At 43.6% G+C, this 19,031-nt stretch overlaps 1 protein-coding gene across 1 annotated transcript in view; it reads right to left on the bottom strand.

Moving 5' to 3' along the window:
* Positions 1 to 19,031, bottom strand: part of BPIFC (BPI fold containing family C) — a 46,488-nt gene that overhangs the window by 26,088 nt on the left and 1,369 nt on the right. Inside the window, exons 2-7 of the mRNA XM_011978991.1 lie at positions 16,033 to 16,153; positions 10,424 to 10,552; positions 9,043 to 9,198; positions 8,845 to 8,908; positions 6,192 to 6,252; positions 1,278 to 1,369 (exon numbers count right to left, since the gene is read on the bottom strand). Of these exons, the coding sequence (XP_011834381.1) occupies positions 1,278 to 1,369; positions 6,192 to 6,252; positions 8,845 to 8,908; positions 9,043 to 9,198; positions 10,424 to 10,552; positions 16,033 to 16,153 (623 nt within the window). The remainder of the gene's footprint in view (positions 1 to 1,277; positions 1,370 to 6,191; positions 6,253 to 8,844; positions 8,909 to 9,042; positions 9,199 to 10,423; positions 10,553 to 16,032; positions 16,154 to 19,031) is intronic.

The raw sequence follows: 19,031 nt of genomic DNA, 5'->3' as shown, positions 1-19,031 counted from the left end.
AAAAAAAAAAAAAAAAAAAGAAGAAGAAGAATCCTAGAAACTCAGTAATGCTGAAAAACTGTTAAGGCTTTCTGACTCCTTGACCAGTGACTATTTTTCAAAGCTCTTAGGATTCTTGGGCATATTTAGGTATGTCTGTTCACCCCAGGGTGTAACCCAATGAGAACCCTTGTTCGAACTTTTCTCAGACAAAGAAGGAGGTGTATTTAGCTGGAAGGACAACTCTGAGTAAAAGTCGTTCCTGAGATGCTGTGAAGTGGTGTCAAACACTTGACCTTCAAAATCTGTGTCTGCTGAGTACCTGGGGAATCATAGAAAGAAGGACCCAAGACTCCAAATGGTTTAAAGCATTTTTGTGGCATTTCCAGCACTGCTCTCATTAGCTATACAGCGTTATACAAAATATTGTCTTGTCCAACATTGAACTGAGTTGAAAGACTCTGGTGAGTGAAATACGAGCCAATATGCTTTTAAAAATACAATGATACTAGCTTTGGGGCAAAATGAAACATAAGCACAATGATTGTTTTTCCATGATCAGTGAACACTAATTCCACATGCTTATGGCCCTGACAGAGGTCAGCAGCCCTCAGTTAAATCCACTAACCTGACACTTAGTAATGGAAGTGCCAACGTGTACCACCTACTGATGTGTTAAGTTCCAATAAATACAGACCGCTCTACTTGCTGCCTCCTAGCCTCAAACCTACTCCTAGAGGCAAAGACATACAATCCTTCTCCTGAAGAGGGCAGACATATGTTGTACAATACAGTCATTTGCTTATCAACAAAATGTTCAAGAATCTTTTGAAAAGGTGTAAACATGAGGCAGTTGCTTGAAAGAAAATTAAATTATTCAAAGAGGATGTATATATATTTCCTTCTGTACAGAATCATTGTTTTTTGTTTTTGTTTTTGTTTATTTGAGACAGAGTCTCACTCTATCACCCAGGCTGGAATGCAGTGATAAGATCTCGGCTCACTGCAACCTCTGCCTTCAAGGTTCAAGGAATTCTCCCGCCTCAGCCTCCCAAACAGCTGGGAATGCAGCTGTCTGTCACTATGCCATGCTAATTGTTTGTGTTTTTAGTAGAGATGGGGTTTCACCATGTTGACCAGGCTGGTCTCAAACTCCTGGCCTTAAGTGATCTACCTGCCTGGGTCTCCCAAAGTGCTGGGATTATAGTTGCGAGCCACCACACCCGGTCCATAATCACTGTTTTCTAAATATTGGCTGTTGACAGCCAGGCTGAGGATTCTGATGATGATAAAGTTACCTTCAAGTTCAGGTCAAGGTAGTTCTCAGTAATTTCTGGAGAACTGATTAGGGAGTAATCCAACAGAGTGTAGTTGTCAATCTTGGTTAAAACTAAATAACCAACAAAGAAAAAAGAAAATCCATATTCATTAAAAGCATAGTATAATATATGAATGATGTCTATCTAGAACAATATAACTTTAAATTCTCTGTTTGAAAGATCAACTCCTGCTTTTCATAAGGAATACATGTTATCTTTTGAAAACCCAGAAAAGTAGATGAATCAAAAGAAGAAAGTGAACATTTTTTCCAAGCGAATTAATCTGAGAGAAGCATCACTAAAATTTGGGTGTGCAGTGGTCCCCCTTATCTGCAGGGCATATGTTCCAAGACCCCAGTGGATGCCTGAAAGTGTGGACAGTACCAACACCTACATACACTGTGATAAAAGGAATGTGAATGTGAATGTGAATGTGGTCTCTCTCTCTCAAATTCACATTGAGATATTGAATATTTTTAAACCGTGGTTGACCACGGGTAACTGAAACTGCAGAAGGCAAAACTGCAGATAAGGGAGGACTTCTGTGTACCTTTTTAGGTATACACATATACAAACACAAAACGCATGTATAGCTTTTTTTTTTTTTTTTTTTTTGAGATAGAGTCTCACTCTATCACCCAGGCTGGAGTGCAGTGGTGTAATCTTGGCTCACTGCAACCTCTGCCTCCTGGGTTCAAGCAGTTTTCATGCCTCAGCCTTCCCAGTAGCCGGGATTACAGGTACCTGCCACTACACACAGCTAATTTTTGTGTTTTTAGTAGAGACAGGGTTTCACCATGTTGGCCAGGCTGGTTTCAAACTCCTGACCTCAAGTGATCCACCCACCTTGGCCTCCCAAAGTGCCGGGATTACAGGCGTGAGCCACTGTGCCCAGCCCTATATAAGTTATTTTTTAAAAAGGAAATTAGTACAAACACAAAACTCATACCAATATTTAGCCATATATATTGGGTTGGTATAATGAAAGACTTTTCAGTTTGATGTTATAAATTGCAGTTAGAACTTCATTTTTTTTTTACAAGGAGTATGCATCACTGTTGTCATTAGAAATAGTTTTAAAAACAGATTGTGTGAGAGAAAATAAAGTCCACTAAATTGGAGAGGCCAAGGAAATTCTTAGGCACAGTGCTACTAATTCAAATAATTTTATGTATTATCATTTTCAGAATAAAGCAGAAGTCAAGAGGACCAGGGTACAGTGTTGGGTGAAGTTCTGGGTGAAGTTCCAGAAAGCACAGATTGGGCTGGGCGTGGTGGCTCACACCTGTAATCCCAGCATTTTGGGAGGCTGAGGCGGGCGGATCACCTGAGGCTGGGAGTTCGAGACCAGCCTGACCAACATGGAGAAACCCCACCTCTACTAAAAATACAAAATTAGCCAGGTGTGGTGGCACACGCCTGTAATCTCAGCTACTCGGGAGGCTGAGGCAGGAGAATCACTTGAACCCAGGAGGCAGAGGTTGCGGTGAGCTGAGATCGCGCCATTGCACTCTAGCCTGGTGAAACTCCGTCTAAAAAAAAAAAAAAAAATTAAAGCACAGATTTTACTGTCTGAAGCTAGTTGTATGTGCAGTGATGCAGGGCTCAGGTTTCCCACTTGGCTTTGGAGAGCTGCTTTCCTGACCACTGACGTGTGTTCTACAATATGAAGACCTACTCCCTGTTCTAGAAATAGTTACCTGAGCATCACGTCTTCTCTCTTCTTGCATGTCATAGATGGAGATGAAAAGCAAGAAGAGATGAAGTGTCTTGCTAAGATAAAGGAACAATATTATCCTAAGCCACCATAGTTTTTAGTTTTTAGTTTTCACTTTTTTTTGAGACAGTCTTGCTCTGTCACGCAGGCTGGAATGCAGTGGCACAATCTCGGCTCACTGCAGCCTCCATCTCTCGGGTTCAAGCAATTCTCTTGACTTAGCCACCCAAATAGCTGGGATTACAGGCCTGCACCACCACCTCTGGCTAATTTTTGTATTTTTAGTAGAGACTGGGTTTTACCCTGTTGGCCAGGCTGGTCTTGAACTCCTGGCCTCAAGTGAGTCACTTGCCTCAGTTTCCCAAAGTGCTGGGATTACAGGTGTGGGCCACTGTGCCTGGCCATTGCCACAGTTTTTAAAATGCTTTCAAGTCGTTACTCTGAAGTACAGCAATCATTTCACAGACGAGGTGAGTGAGGCTCAGAGGTAAAGGAACTTGCTCAAGGAAAGCTAGAACATGGCAATCCTTGGCTACTTCTTTCCTCACTATATCTCATTTTCGTTCCCTACATCTCCAATCCATTCATTTTCTTTCATCCATCTGCATCCATTTATCAGTCTAATATATACATTTTTTTGAGACAGGATCTCACTTTGTCACCTAGACTGGAGTGTGGTGGAATGATCTTGGCTCACTGCAGCCTCAACCTCCTAGGCTCAAGTAATCCTCCTAACTCAGCCTCCCCGTAGCTGGGACTACAGGTGCACGCCACCATGCCTGGCTGATTTAAAAAAAAAAAAAATTACAGAAACAAGGTCTCACTATGTTGCCTAGGCAGGTCTTGAACTCCTGACCTCAAGCAATCCTCCCACCTTGGCCTCCCAAAGTGTTGGGATTACAGGAGTGAGCCACTTCGCCTGGCCACAATCCAGTGTTTCTTAACCTAATGGGCTGGGTGCTGCGCCTGACGCTGGGGGCAGACGCTGGGGGCACAGCGGCAAGTCAAACTTCCTGCACCCAAGAAACTCATAGTCTTGGGGAGGAGACAGACATATCAATAGGATATTATAATACAATACAGCAAGGGCTGATCTAAACTGAGCTTCTCATGGTCCTGCTACAAACTTGCTCTTATGTTCTTTCCCATCTCAATAAATGTTAAATCCCTTCTTCCAATTTTCCAGTTGCTTAGAGTTTTACCCACCAAAGTCACCCTTCACTCCTCTCGTGACCCACATTTGATCTGTTGGATAAATACCACTGTCTTGATCTTCAAGGTATATCCAGAATCCCAACATGCCTTACCATCTTCATCACGCCACCCTAGGCCAGCCACCATCATTACCTGATGGGTCACCGCACTCTTCTCTTAAGTAGTCTCCTTGCTTTCGCCCTTGGCCCCCTTCCTTCCTGTCTATTTTTTTTTAGCACAGAAGCCAGACTGATCTCCTTAAACTGTAAGTTATGTCATGCCAGCCTCACTCTTCAAAGGCATCCCATCTTAGATTAAGAGGTGGGCTTTGCAGTCCCTACACATCCCTGAAGATCAAACCATCCCTTTTCCCTTTCTCTGGCCTCACTGCCTGCTCCCCCCCAACCCCCTGTTCCTAGTGTGTCCTTCTCACAGCCTCCCCAGCACACTTGAGATATTCAGCCTCAGGGCTTTTGTGCCTGCAGTTTCCTCAATCTGGACTCTTCATCTAGATTGAGCAGCAGCTCACTTTCTACTCCCTTTGGGTTTTTCTAGTAGAGCCATCTGCTCAGTGGTGGTTTTCCTGGTCACTCTGTCTAGAATGGAAATTCCTCTCCAGCTCCTCCACTGCTTTATTTTTCTTCTTACCACTTATCACTGCCATAACATAGATTTTACTTATTTATATTGCTTGCCGTCTGTCTCTTCCCACTAGGCCCATGACGGCAGGTATGCGTGTTGCCTAGGAATACTGTTGCATCCCCAGCACCAAGAACGGTGCTCAGTCTGTTTCAGGTGCTCAGCGCGCCGTTGGTGAATGCATGGATGCAGTGCAGAGAGAGAGAGAGAGAGATGTCCAAAGTATCATGTGAGCATAGAGGAGGCGTAACTTTATGGAGTGGGGACTGTCAAGGTTTCCTGGAAGAGGCTATGTCTGAGCTGGGTCTTAAATACAAAGAGGAGAGAACACAACATATAAAGAGAGGTAGAGAATGGAAAGGATTAAATCCTCCAGGGTTTAGCACAGTGCTGGCTAAGCTCTGCAGGTTTAGAAATGGGCACTCAATACATATCTGTTAAAGCAGCAGTCCCCAACCTTTTTGGCACCAGGGACCAGTTTAATGGAAGATGATTTTTCCATGACCTGGGGTTGTGGGGGGACGGTTTCGGGATGAAACTCTTCCACCTCAGATCATCAGGCATTGGATTCTCATAAGGCACATGCAACCTAGATGGCTCGCATGCGCAGTTCACGATAGAGTTCGCACTCCTATGAGAATCTAATGCTGCCACTGATCTGACAGGAGGCAGAGCTCAGGCAGTAATGCTCAGTCACCTGCCCACTGCTCACCTCCTGCTGTGCGGTCCAGTTTCTAACCTGTCTATGGCCCAGGGATTGGGAACTCCCGTGTTAAAGGAATGAAAGGATGGAGGGGAGAGGAAGCTCTTCCAGGCAGAGAAAACAGCAAAAGCAAAGGCAAGGGGTGAGGAGGGCAGTGGAAACAGTTTGATTGCTGGGGCAGAGAAAGGTAAAGAGAAAGATGAAGCGGAGAGAGGAAAGTAGGAGATGGGGTGTGGTGAATCTTGTAGTCCATGCTAAGGTGCGTGGACTTGATGCTCAGGGCAGCCACTGCAGGCTGAGAACCCTAGAATAACCTGGTCAAGATTAGTGTTAATCTCTCTGAAGAGAAGGGATGTAATGCCACTGCTTGGGTTAGTGCTTGTGAGGGTTTAATTCCTGAACCTACATCTCATCTCCCTGGAGCCGCCCCTCTTGCAGCAGTGAAGTTAGTTATTAGCCAAAGTGTGCATGCTCTATACGCAAGGCACGCCCTCCCATGCACCTTCCTGGGGCTCTAATTTGCAGAATGTGAAGCAGGATGGAGAGCTTGAGCTATACAGCCTTGAAAAGCAAACCCAGACAGTACCAGCTTTTGAAGGTGGAAAGACAACCATCTGGAAAAGACAGTTCTAAGACTCACCCTCCAGTGTGCTGAGGTTGGCATTTAGCGCTTTGACTTCACTTGCAATAATGGGACAGAGCTGGCCACAAAGGAATAAAAAGAAAAAAAGCAAGTTATCATGTTGTATTGGAAACCCTTATTGATAGGCCTAGACCCTGCAAACAAAGGTCTTCTGGTTAGCAGTCATTATCCCTTTGGTCATCGAGACTTTCTCTTAAATTTGTTGATGTCTATGGGCCTCGCTTTATGTAGATACGGGTGGTATGTCACTGAATGCCAGCTGAACTTCGTAGCAACTGGGACTGCATCCAATCAGCCCTGTAAAGAGTGAGTGAGGCCTTGGCTTTTCTTTCTGTGATATGACAGGGCATGCGTCCCAGTCCGTGCTGTTACATCCGAGGAACCTGCTGCTGGAGCTTCTGTGTCTTTCCTGACTGCCGGGGGTGCCGCCAGCTTGCCATTTCCTCTAGGAGCAGCTGCATGCCCTACCTGGAATGGTTAGAGCTGGAGCTTTTACCTTCCCCCTGGGCTAGCTGGAGAGCACATTATATCAGAGATCTACTTAGAGATCTATTTTGTTGCCATCTTTTTGGAATCTGAAAATTAGTCTTCAGTCAGATTAATATTTTTAGGAAGAGGCAGAGGTATCAGCACTGGTGTGCCTCTTGTGTGCTCATTGATGTGCTTGGCATAGCAGTTGCAGCACAGGCTTGGGTGCCTGGGGCCGAAGGTTGAATCCCTTGGCAAGTTACTTGTACTCTTTGACCTCAGTTTACACATCCTGCAACATTTGCACAGGGATGATAATTGTATCCACCTCATCACGTTGCTGTGAGTAGAAATGGAAGTAATCCGTGTAAAATTGTCCAGCTCATAGTAAGCATTGAGTAAGTGTCAGCTGTTGTTGGTTTAACTCCATTTTACCTTTACTACAGCCTTGAGACGGGGGCATGACTGTCCCCTAATTACAGATGGGAAAACCAAAGCTTAGAGAGGTTAAGTGAGTTGCCAGGTGTTGCATAGCCAGGATTTGAACTCTGGTTTTACACAGCTAGACAGTTGTGGTCTCAGCATTCTTTTCTATCTTCCAGTGGCACAGAGAGAATCACAGAAGCATCTATTATCTTTAAGCCATATATCAATTTCAGGCAAACTTAATTATTGGCTTCTGTGGCATAACTCATTCTTCACTGGCCTCCTGTCAGAGGCCAAAGGACCATGCCTTGTTTCAAACAGAGGAATGATCAAGTTTGGGGTCCTTGAGAATGACAGTGCACTTTGCCAGGGACTCTCTAATGTGCACATTCATTGGCACTCAGCATCTGTCAGGGAATGATGGAGAAGGACCACAAGGCTTCAGAGTCCTGGACAGCTGTGCCACCTCCTGGGATGAGCTACTTGATGCTTCTGAGTGTTGATTTCCTTACTGACTTTCATTAAGCACCTAATGTCTGTCAAGCACTGAGCTGAGCACTAGAGAGATGGAGGTGGCCACACACTGTCTTTGTCCCTTCTTTTCCAGAAGAGTCTTCCTTCTTTTCTAGTCCTTGTCATCCCTGTCCTTATCTCCCCCAAAATACAGATAAAGGGTTCAGGGAAGGTGTGGTCAGTATTGGAAAGAGAGTGCATAGCCAATTCCATCTTTCCCTTCTTCAGACACTGACTTCTGAGACTGGAATACTTACAGCTTTGGAAGGGATCTTAATTTATTGTATTTTCTTAACTCATTCCTACTGTATTTCCTGGAAATGCCTTTTCTTATCTTTCACTCCTTACATATACAAATCCTGCCTATATGTTAAGATCTAGTTCAAGTTTTGTATCCTCTAAAAATTATCTCTCGGGACACTTCCAAGGCCCTATTTCTTTACAATTTTCCATTTCTCTGAAGCTGTCCTGTTCAATCTAATGATCATGTAACTGTGTACTAAGTTCAAGTACTCAGCTAGTTATTGTTTCACAAGCCCGAGTTTGCGCTTTTGAATAGACAAGTGTATCCCTCTTTCCTATTCCCAACAGACCCTAGTCCATGGTACCTGGGCATGCAATAATAGGTACATAATAAGTAAATTCTTGTTGGTTGTTTGCCCACCCTATGGTAAGAAATTTGAGAGATGTGCTGTTGTTTTCTTTATCTCTGCATCCCAAGCACCTACCACAATATTTGGCACATAGTAGGGATTTGAGAAACTGTTATTAAGTTGCAAAGGATATTTAATATGTGTGAAAGTGCCTTGGATAGTACCTAGCACAGAGTAGGTGCTCAATAAAGTTTTCTTGATTAAGAATTAAAGGATTGGCTGGGTGTGGTGGCTCACGCCTGTAATCCCAGCACTTTGGGAGGCCGAGGCGGGCGGATCACGAGGTCAGGAGATCGAGACCATCCTGGCTAACACGGTGAAACCCCATCTCTACTAAAAATACAAAAAAATTAGCCGGGCGAGGTGGCGGGCGCCTGTAGTCCCAGCTAGTCAGGAGGCTGAGGCAGGAGAATGGTGTGAACCTGGGAGGCGGAGCTTGCAGTGAGCCGAGATCGCGCCACTGCACTCCAGCCTGGGCAACAAAGCGAGACTCTGTCTCAAAAAAAAAAAAAAAAAATTAATTAATTAAAGGATGGTAGAACTGCTACTAAGGGCATTTTACTGTGGCTGTCTAACCTCTAAAGACTCACCATTTCATTTAAGTTCTTTAAAATGGGTTTCTCCATGGGCTCAGCAAAGGAGTTATACAGAACACTGAGGAAAAAATGAAAACAAACAAAAAAGAAGTTACTCAGAGACCATAATCAGCCATTTATAAACCTTCCCTAGGCGATGCCTGAGTATCCAGCCTCTGATTAGCCACTGCCCAACCGAGGGCTCTCACTCACCTGAGTTCTCCGGAAAATGAGACATGGGCATGGCTCACTTGGGCGTAGCAATCTTGGAGCTTCAGTGTAGGATGACCAAAGTCATTTCGGGTTAGGATGATGATACCAGTAAAGTAGACTCCGGAGAGAAACAAATCAGCTCCTCCTGTGTCTTGGCTGTTTAGAGAAAAAGTGCAAGGTTATCCAAGCCTGAGTCAGGCACAGAGATGGACCTTGTTTCTCTGATTATCCAGAGACTGGGTAGCTCCTGGACTGCAGTGACTTTGTCATGTTCACCTCTGACTTCCTTGCACCTACAACAGGTAGGAGCAGAGTGGGTGCTGATTGAATATGGACAGAACAGTCGAAGTACTGAATATGTGAAAGCTAACAGCTCTGGGGATATTCTAATGATTTCACCCTGAGTGCTCTGGCCCTGACAGTGATTGAGCTTGCATTGAGCACCCTTCATATACAATGTTCGTTTGGGGAGAGAAAAGCAAGGGTAAGACTGGCAACACTTTATTCAGGAGGGGCATAGATGAGAAAGGGAGGCTTAGATGTAGTCTGTGAACTCCTTGAGGGAGTGCATTGTGTGTTACTCATTTCTGTGTCCCCAAGACTTAGCATGTGGCCTGACACAGAGTAAGTACTCAATATATGGTTGACGAGTCGTTGAATAAATAAATGAATACATGAATCTATGTTGCTGTGGGGAACGTGTCATTTCTCTACAATCTACAAGACTGGAGTTCTTGAGATGGGGGTAAATGGGACATAGTAGGCACTCAATAAATGGTTGTTGACTGACTTAGTGGATGAAAGAATGTGTTTTCCTGTGGCACCAACCAAGGCAGACCTAAACATTACGCCCAGAACAGTGGTTTACACATCGTAACTGGCCTGTAAAAGTCCTTTGAATCTGATTTCTTCCTTCTCTACGAGGGTGCAAAGGCCCTTCCACTTGGGCTTGGGCTTACGCTGACTACCAACCTTCAACCTCTGTGTGAGGGAGAAAGGCTCCACTTCCCATCAGTTACTCCTGCGGATGGGGAAGTGTGTTGAATGGCTGGCTCAAGATCATGCAGTGATTTGTGGGTGATCTAAAAGGTTGAGCATGCATCTGTTTCTCTGATAGTCAGGGACTTCTAGTTCTTAGAGAATCTGAAATGACATTTGATCATATGCTCTACCTTTAAGGGAAGAATGTTTTTCACCCCGATCCCCTAGCAGGGATTTCCTAATTTAAGCCTCACCTGGGGAAAAAAAAAATTCTTTTGAGAAAGATTGTTAATAGTGAGGGAAATAAGTCTACTGCCAGAAACATTGGTGAATTTCTACATTTTCCATTTTTGCTCACGTTCCCCCAGAACAGCTGCAGACATTTCAGTGGAATACTCACAAAAGTGGAGACTCGAACTCCCAGTCTGTGCTGATGTTGGCAGTGCCGTGGTTGGTTAGCGCTTTGATTCCCACCCCAGGCACAAAAGCCAATGAGGTATTTGGAAATGAAAAGGCCCTGATTTTTATACTGTAAAACCAGAAACAGAAGTTAGGGCAACTCTTCCAGCTTCTCTCCTCAATCAAGCAAACTTGGGAACACAGTTGCAGAACTCTTACCATTGGGGCCATTGTGAATTCCTACAGAGAAAAGAACCTCTTGTCTGCAGGGCTGTCTCTGGGAACTGCCTCCTAATTCTCGTCAAACTCTTACCAGGAAGTCCCTTGAATCCAGTTGATGAGGGAAATGAGCAAGTTTAGAAATATATATATATACATATATATATATATGTAATTTTTCTTCTCTCTCTCTCTTTTTTTTTTTTAGAGACAGGGTCTCATTTGTCACCCAGGTTGGAGTGCAGTGGTGTGATCATAACTCACTGCAACCTCGATCTGCTGGGCTCAGGTAATCCTCCTGTCTCAACCTTCCAAATAGCCGGGTCTACAGGCATGTGCCATCACACTTGGCTAATTTTTTTTTTGTAGAGGCAGGATCTCACTATGTTGCCCAGGCTGGTCTTGAACTCCTGGCCTCCAGCAAGCCTCCTATCTCAGCCTCCCAAAGTGTTGGGATTACAGGCATGAGCCACCTCGCCTGGCCTAGAAATATATTTGTAAATAATCAAACAATCTACTTGTTTAGTTTATTTAAAGACAAAAAGAAGGTACAACATTGCCATCATTATTTTTCTTCAGCAGTTCCAGTGTTTCACAAAAGGGGTGATATTCGTATTTTGCATGGCACAGTTATTTTTTTTCTTTTTCTTTTTCTTTTTTTTTTTTTTTTTGAGACAGAGTCTCACTCTGTCACCCAGGCTGGAGTGCAGTGGCACGATCTCAGCTCACTGTAATCTCCGCCTCCTGGGTTCAAGGGATTCTCCTGCCTCAGCCTCTCGAATAGCTGGGACTATAGGCACATGCCACCGCACCTGGCTAATTTTTTGTATTTTTAGAGAGACGCGCTTTCACCGTGTTAGCCAGGATGGTCTTGATCTCCTGACCTCGTGATCTGCCCACCTCGACCTCCCAAAGTGCTGGGATTATAGGTGTGAGCCACCATGTCCAGCCCTTGGCACAGCTATTTTTGTAGAGGACTGTCATACACATTACAGGACATTTGGTGCATATGCCAGTCGTAGTGTCCCTCCCCACCTGTCATTGGGACAATCAGAAATGTGCCTTCCTCCTATTTCCAAAGGTCCTCTATGTGGACAGTATCTTTGTTAGTGGAGAAACTTAGAGAGTTGACTTCCCCTAGGATTCTCTGGGCTGTCAAAAGGGTAACTAGGAGGCAGTGAGTTGCATGTAATCTGCAAAGGTAGATGGCCACATGCATTATAAGAAATTATTATGAACGGCCGGGCGCGGTGGGTCACGCCTGTAATCTCAGCACTTTGGGAGGCTGAAGCAGGCAGATCATGAGGTCAGGAGTTCGAGACCAGCCTGGCCAACATAGGGAAACCCCATTTCTACTAAAAATATAAAAATTAGCTGGGTGTGGTGGTGCATGCCTGTAGTCCCAGCTATTCGGGAGGCTGACGCAGGAGAATCGCTTGAACCCAGGAGGCGGAGGCTGTGGCGAGCTGAGATCTCCCCACTGCACACCAGCCCAAGTGACAGTGTGAGACTTCGTCTCAAAAAAAAAAAAAATTATTATGAACATCTATTGAGTGATTGCTACCTGCCAGGCATTGTGGTAAATGCATTACATGCATTAGCTCATTTTAACTCTCACAGTAATCCTGTGAGGCGGTTGCTGTTTTTGCAATCGCCATTTCAGAGATAAGAAGATAAGAAAAGTGGCTGAAGTCGTATATAAGTGGCAGAACCAGACCTGGAACCCTCCTTAGTCTGACTTCAGACTGTACGCTTCACCACGAGGCTATGCCACTTCACAGATTGCGCAAAGGGTACTTGACTTGGAGCCAAGTTTAGTACCAGCTGTAAAAACTTGGGCAAGACACTTAACCACATTCAGTCAATCACTCAGAAGAAGTGCTACTCACAGGTAGGTGGGGGAGACAAAATGAGTTCATCTGTGAATTATTGCACCCAAGAAAGGCATTGTTGTGAACAAAGATTAGGAAAAATTTAAAACATAAATGTGATAACTGATAAGAAACAATTATTTACTCACAATATTTCCTGTTCTATGCATCCTTTCCTACCTAGTCTCTGTCACACATCCTGAGTCCCACTGTGGGAAGAGGAAGCAGAGATTCATTTGCTATATCTTGGAAATATTTTAATTTTGATACATGCAGGTCTAACCAATTCTTTATAACTGCCGCAGAATATTTCAAACTGTGGATGGATGTACCCTTTCAAAAAAAATCATTCCTGTGTTGGTGGACATCTAGGTTGTTTCTAGCACTTCTGTATTATATACAATGTCACAGTGAACATCCTCATACATACTCTGCTTGTGTACATGTACTTCTCTCTCTCTTTTTTTTTTTTTTTTCCCGAGAAGGAGTTTCACTCTGTCGCCCAGGCTGGAGTGCAGTGGCATGATCTTGGCTCACTGGCAAGCTCCACCTCCCGGGTTCATGCCATTCTCCTGCCTCAGCCTCCTGAGTAGCTGGGACTACAGGCACCCGCCACCACGCCCGGCTAATATTTTTGTACTTTTAGTAGAGATGGGGTTTCACCGTGTTAGCCAGGATGGTCTCGATCTCCTGACCCTGTGATCTGCCCACCTTGGCCTCCCAAAGTGCTAGGATTACAGGCATGAGGCACCGCGCCCGGCCGTGTACATATTCTTCTCTAAGGAGGATGCTGAGAAGTGGAATTGCTGGGTCAAAGAGCATATAGATGGATAGATAGATAGATAAGCGCACACACACATATATACACATAGATACACACACGCACATATATATATATAAGATTACTGTATTTTTACTGTCCCTTTTCTATGACTAGATATGTTTAGATATAAAAGTACTTATCATTGTATTACAATTGCTTACAGTATTCAGTGCAGTCACTTGTTATACAGGTTTGTAGCCTAGGAGCATTAGGCTATCTCATACAGCCTAGGTGTGTAGTTAGTTATACCATCTGGGTTGTGTAAATACACCCTATAACATTTGCACAATAATGAAATCACTTAATAAGGCATTTATCAGAACATATTTCTGTTGTTAAGCAATGCATGACAGTAATTTAAAATCTTGTAGTAATCACATTTAGAAAGGGGAAAGAGAGGTGAAATTAATTTTCTTAATATTTTTACTTAAGCCAATATATCTAAAACATTGTCATATCAACATGTGACCAATATAAAAATTACTACTAATGAGATATTTTATTTTCCTTTTTTAAAAAATAAATTTTCAAAATCTGGTATGTATTTTATAATCACGATACACCTTAATTCAAACATTGGCTTTTATGAGAGATACTGACCTATATATGTTTAGCGTCCCAAATCCAAAATTTTTAAGAGCTGACATGATGCTCAAAGGGAATGCCCCTTGGAGCATTTTGGATTTTTGGATTAGGGATGCTGAACTGGTTAGGAAGTATAATGCAAATATTCCAAAATTCAAAACAATTACCAATCTGAAATACATCTTGTCCCAAACATTTTGGATAAGGGATACTCAACCCGTATTTAGATTTGGTAACATTTTCAGTTGAAAAAGTAATCTTACAAAATTGTTGCAAACACACTTAGAAGCTTTTCAGTAGTCAAACTGAGCATCAGTTTTTATAATTAAAATTAATGAAAATTAAATAAATAAAAATGTATTTCCTCAGTTGTACTAGTTGCATTTAGTGTTTAATAGCCACCTGCGGCTAGTGGCTACTGTTTAGACAGCACAGGCCTAAAACTGTTGTATTGATTTATCTACCCTATCGAGCAATGCATGAAAATACCTGTTTCTCCCCGTCTCCACCTACACATGATACTATACAATTCTTCCTGTACTTTTCTGCTGTGGCATTATGATTGTAATTGAATGTTTTGTAAATATATATTTAATGTCCATCTCTCCCACTGGACTTTAAGGGCAGGTATGTTGTTCACTACAATATCCCCTATTGCTTTCTCTTTTTTTGAGACAGGGTCTCACTCTGTCTAGGCTGGAGTGCAGTGGCGCAATCATGGCTCACTGCAACCTTGACCTCTGGGGCTCCAGTGATCCTTCCACCTCAGCCTCCCATGTCACTGGGACTACAGGTGTGCGCCATCATGCCCGGCTAATTTTTTTGTATTTTTGGTAGAGATGGGTTTTCGCCATGTTGCCCAGGCTGGTCTCAAACTCCTGAGCTCAAGTGATCCTCCCACCTCGGCCTCCCAAAGTGTTGGGATTACAGGTGTGAGCCACTGCGCCCAGCCTAATATCCCCTATTCCTAGGACAAGGCTTGGTATGTAGTAGGTGCTCAATAAATACTTGTTGAATGGCTAACTTTATACAGACCAGAGCATTAGCCAGGAACTTTCCCTAAGTCACCATCTCTCTTCCTTGTTGTCAAAACCTCTTGGTTTTGGGCTGGGTGTGTTGGCTCACGCCTGTAATCCCAGCACTTTGGGAGGCCAAGGGTAATGGATCACTAGGTCAGGAGATCGAGACCATCCTGGCTAACAGGGTGAAACCCTGTCTCTACTAAAAATACAAAAAAAATTAGCCGGGCGTGGTGGCGGGCACCTGTAGTCCCAGCTACTCGGGAGGCTGAGGCAGGAGAATGGCATGAACCCGGGGGTGGAGCTTGCAGTGAGCCGAGATAGCACCACTGCACTCCAGCCTGGGCGATAGAGCGAGACTCCATCTCATCTCAAAAAAAAAACAACAACCCTCTTGGTTTTATCTTTGACAGCAGGGGAATGATCACTCCAAAGGGTCGGAGAGCAGGGAATTATCACTGGATTGTTAAAATCTTTAACAATTGGGCAAATTGTGAATCACAGTCACACAGAGAACCCCTTAGAAAAGCTCGACTCTCCCTTGACCTTTCAGACTCAGCTCCAGATGGACAAAGCTACCCTCTCCTTATACGGCCTTTGGGGCTTTTGCTGGAGACTATGGCAGAGATTGTCAGTTGCTGTCTGAACTTCCAATTCACTTTCTTCCCTAAACATCCCTGATTTTATTGGGAATGACAAAGTTGTTTGGTTGGAAAACTAGTTTTCCAGTCTCCCTTGCTAATAAATGTGGCCATATAATTAAGTTCTGTCCATTGTTGGTTAGGCAGGATCTTATTAGGGTAGAGCTTCAGAAAAACTCATTAATAAAGAAGACTGACTCAGCTTTTAAGAACCCCTTTGCCCTCGTCTCTTCCTCCTTTTAGCTGCCTGACACATGATTTGATGGCTGGAACTGCAGTGGCCATATTGAGCCATGAGGCAAACTTGAGACTAGAAACCAGAGCTAAGGATAGCAGAACAGAAAAAGATAAGAAGGCTGGATTCTGATGAAATCGCGGGGCTTCCATAGGATTCCTTCACTGTTTCCTTTGAGTTTCTTATAAGAGGCAAAATGCTCTTCTCTTTTACTTACTTTGAAAAATTGTAGTTTACATAATCAACCTTTAGAAATTCAAGAGACTCAGAACCGCTTAAATCTGGGAGGTTCTTTTCTTTTAGCATTCGCTCAATTATCTCCATTCCAGCTTGAACACCTGTGAGGAAACAAGAAAGTATCTGTTGATAATGACAAAGATAATAACAACATAATAACATTAACCACACAAATACAATTTATTCAGTAAGACAAGCCCTTAGATAACCTAGAAAACGGCAACCCCACAAAGTGGGTATTATTGTCCCTGGTTTACAGATGAAAACTCTGGTTCTCAGAGAGGCTAAGGAACTTGTCCAAGACCATGAGAAATTTTCATTATGTCGGGAGGACTAAAGAGTTTTATCACAGGACAGTGTGAGAAGAAAAGTATAACATTTTCTTCAGGCCAGGAGCAGTAGCTCATGCCTGTAATCCCAGCACTTTGGGAGGTTGAGGAGGGAGGATTGCTTAAGCCCAGGAGTTTGAAACCAGCCTGGGAAACATTGAGACCCTGTCTCTACAAAAAAAAAAAAATTAATTAAAAATTAGCTGGGCATAATGGTGCGTGCCTATAGTACCAGTGACTCAGGATGCTGAGTTGGAAGGATTGCCTGGTCCTGGAGGTCGAGGCTGCAGTAAGCCATGATTGCACCATTGTACTCTAGCCTGGGCAGTAGAGTAAGACCCTGAGCCTCAGACAAGTTCACTGTTGCCCAAATCATACAGCTAAAGAACAGCTAAAGACCACTGGGGAGCCAGTGGTCAAATTCAGACACTTTGGCTCCAGAATCTGTGTGCTATGGACAGTTCCAGAAGGTTATTCTACACTCTTCTTTCGTTTCAGATTCTTTAAGCTCAAGAATTTTTGGCGTGAGGTTCATGGGCTGTAGGAAACTCCTGAACCACCTGAAATTCTAATAAAAAACTGTGGGTGACTTGTGTGTGCATATGTGTCTCATTTTTGGGGGGAGAGAATCTACATTTTCACCAGATTTCTCCTGGTATTTTTAAAAAGTTACTAACCACTGCTTTTGTTTCATCCTGGAATAACCCATCAGCTTCTTTATATGGAAGCATCACAGAACACATTTCTCTGAGCTCACTGGGGAAAGGAGACCTTTCCTGCATTAAAGAGCTTGAGAAAAGTAACCTCCATAGTTAATGAAGAACATTTACTTTCACCCTTTTCAAGGAGGAAATACTGCCTTTATCCCTTATTTTGCAGTTTAAGTTCCTTTCCAGTTATTCTATCCCTGTTGGGGATGACGAAGAGCAGGTTTTATTCTCTAAAATGCCAGAAAAAAATATTGCCATATGGTGATGCAAAGATAGATATAAACAGTGTGAAGATAGAGCCAAAGGTACTACCAGAGAGCTTAGGTTCGAATCCCAACTTTCCCACTGAATAGCTTGTGTGACTCTGCAAGTTACATAGCTTCGCTGTCCCTTACTTTCTTCATCTATGACGTGGGGACAATAATAACATTGGAGGGGTCTGTTTATACATGTGAAAATGACAGTAGCTGATACCTGTTGGGCCATACTTGCTATGGCCAGACACCATTCTAAGTGCTTTACATATGTTAGTTCATGTATTTTCCACAACAATCCTATGGGTAGGTACTATAATTTTCATTTTTATCTCCATTTGTTTTTTTGGTTTTTTTGTTTTTTGAGACAGAGTCTCGCTCTGTCACCAGGCTGGAGTGTAGTGGTGTGATCTCGGCTCACTGCAACCTCCACCTCCCGGGTTCAAGTGATTCTCCTGCCTCAGCCTCCCAAGTAGCTGGGACTACAGGTGCACGCCACCACGCCCAGTTAGTTTTTGTATTTTTAGTAGAGATGGGGTTTCACCATGTGGGCCAGGATGGTCTCGATCTCTTGATCTCGTGATCCGCCCACTTCGGCCTCCCAAATTGTTGGGATTACAGGTGTGAACCACTGCGCCTGGCTTTCCATTTTAAAAATACCTTGCAGATACTACTAATAACAGACACATCAGATCTCTTTCTAGAAAATGTGGAGACACAAATCATTGATAAAATTTTAAAGATACCTAATTTGTATTAAGTGCCTATCTATGCTAGGACTCCACACACATTCTCTCCTCTCTTCTTGGATCCTCACAGCAACCCAATGAGAAGGTGTTATTATCCTTGTTTCACATAGGAGGCAGCTGAGGCTCGGGGAGGTTCAGTAACTTGCCCAAGAGCCCACAGCTAGTGAGCAGCATTATCCAGAGCCTAGAGGAACAGGGAGTAGATGATAGAGCATAGGTTTCAAGATCCGGCAGGACAGACCTGAGTTCTGCTGAGTCCGTTACTGCTGTGAGACTTGGGAAATGTCATGTTCCTCCTCTATAAAATGACAACAGCTTCTTTGTAGCGTTGTGGGTGGAATTAGATCAACATACAGCCCAGAAAGCACATTGAAAGAGCCTGGCCATGGTAGATGCTCAAGAAATGATTCTGAATTCAAAGCCTGCCCTTCTCTACTAGCCCTTGCCGTATTTCCTGTGGATGGGAATATAGCCCATGGATGATCCTGTTTGATCCTCACCTCACAGTTTAAGTGTAGGTAGGTAGGCACCATTTTTATCACCCCATTTTCCATATGAGAAAATCCACTGGCCCAAGGCCATATATCAAGGAAAGCCACAGAACTGACCTTTATAGCCATGTGGATAGACTTCAGATCTGTTCTTTTAGTGACTCTGCTCTAGAGGGTGAAAACCAAACTGCACAACTTTAATACTGTTACAGGGTATCTATTTCTGATATATATTTCTATGCACATCAGCATATCAGTATAGTAACAAGATGCACACATATGCATACACACGCACATATATTCCTGGTACGTATTTCTACACACATCATTGTTCACACAACGTTTGTGCAAAATGGCTCAATTTTAGATCTCCTGCACTAGATGATGTACTAGGGGAAAAACAAGGAGTTGCCTTCAAATCCTCCCTCCCTCCCCTCCTTCCCCTC

Source organism: Mandrillus leucophaeus, unplaced genomic scaffold, assembly GCF_000951045.1.
Source record: "Mandrillus leucophaeus isolate KB7577 unplaced genomic scaffold, Mleu.le_1.0 Scaffold2, whole genome shotgun sequence".
NCBI classification, from domain to species: Eukaryota; Metazoa; Chordata; class Mammalia; order Primates; family Cercopithecidae; genus Mandrillus; species Mandrillus leucophaeus.
The sequence above is the reverse complement of the archived record's forward strand: the minus strand, read 5'-3'. Positions and strand labels throughout refer to the sequence as shown.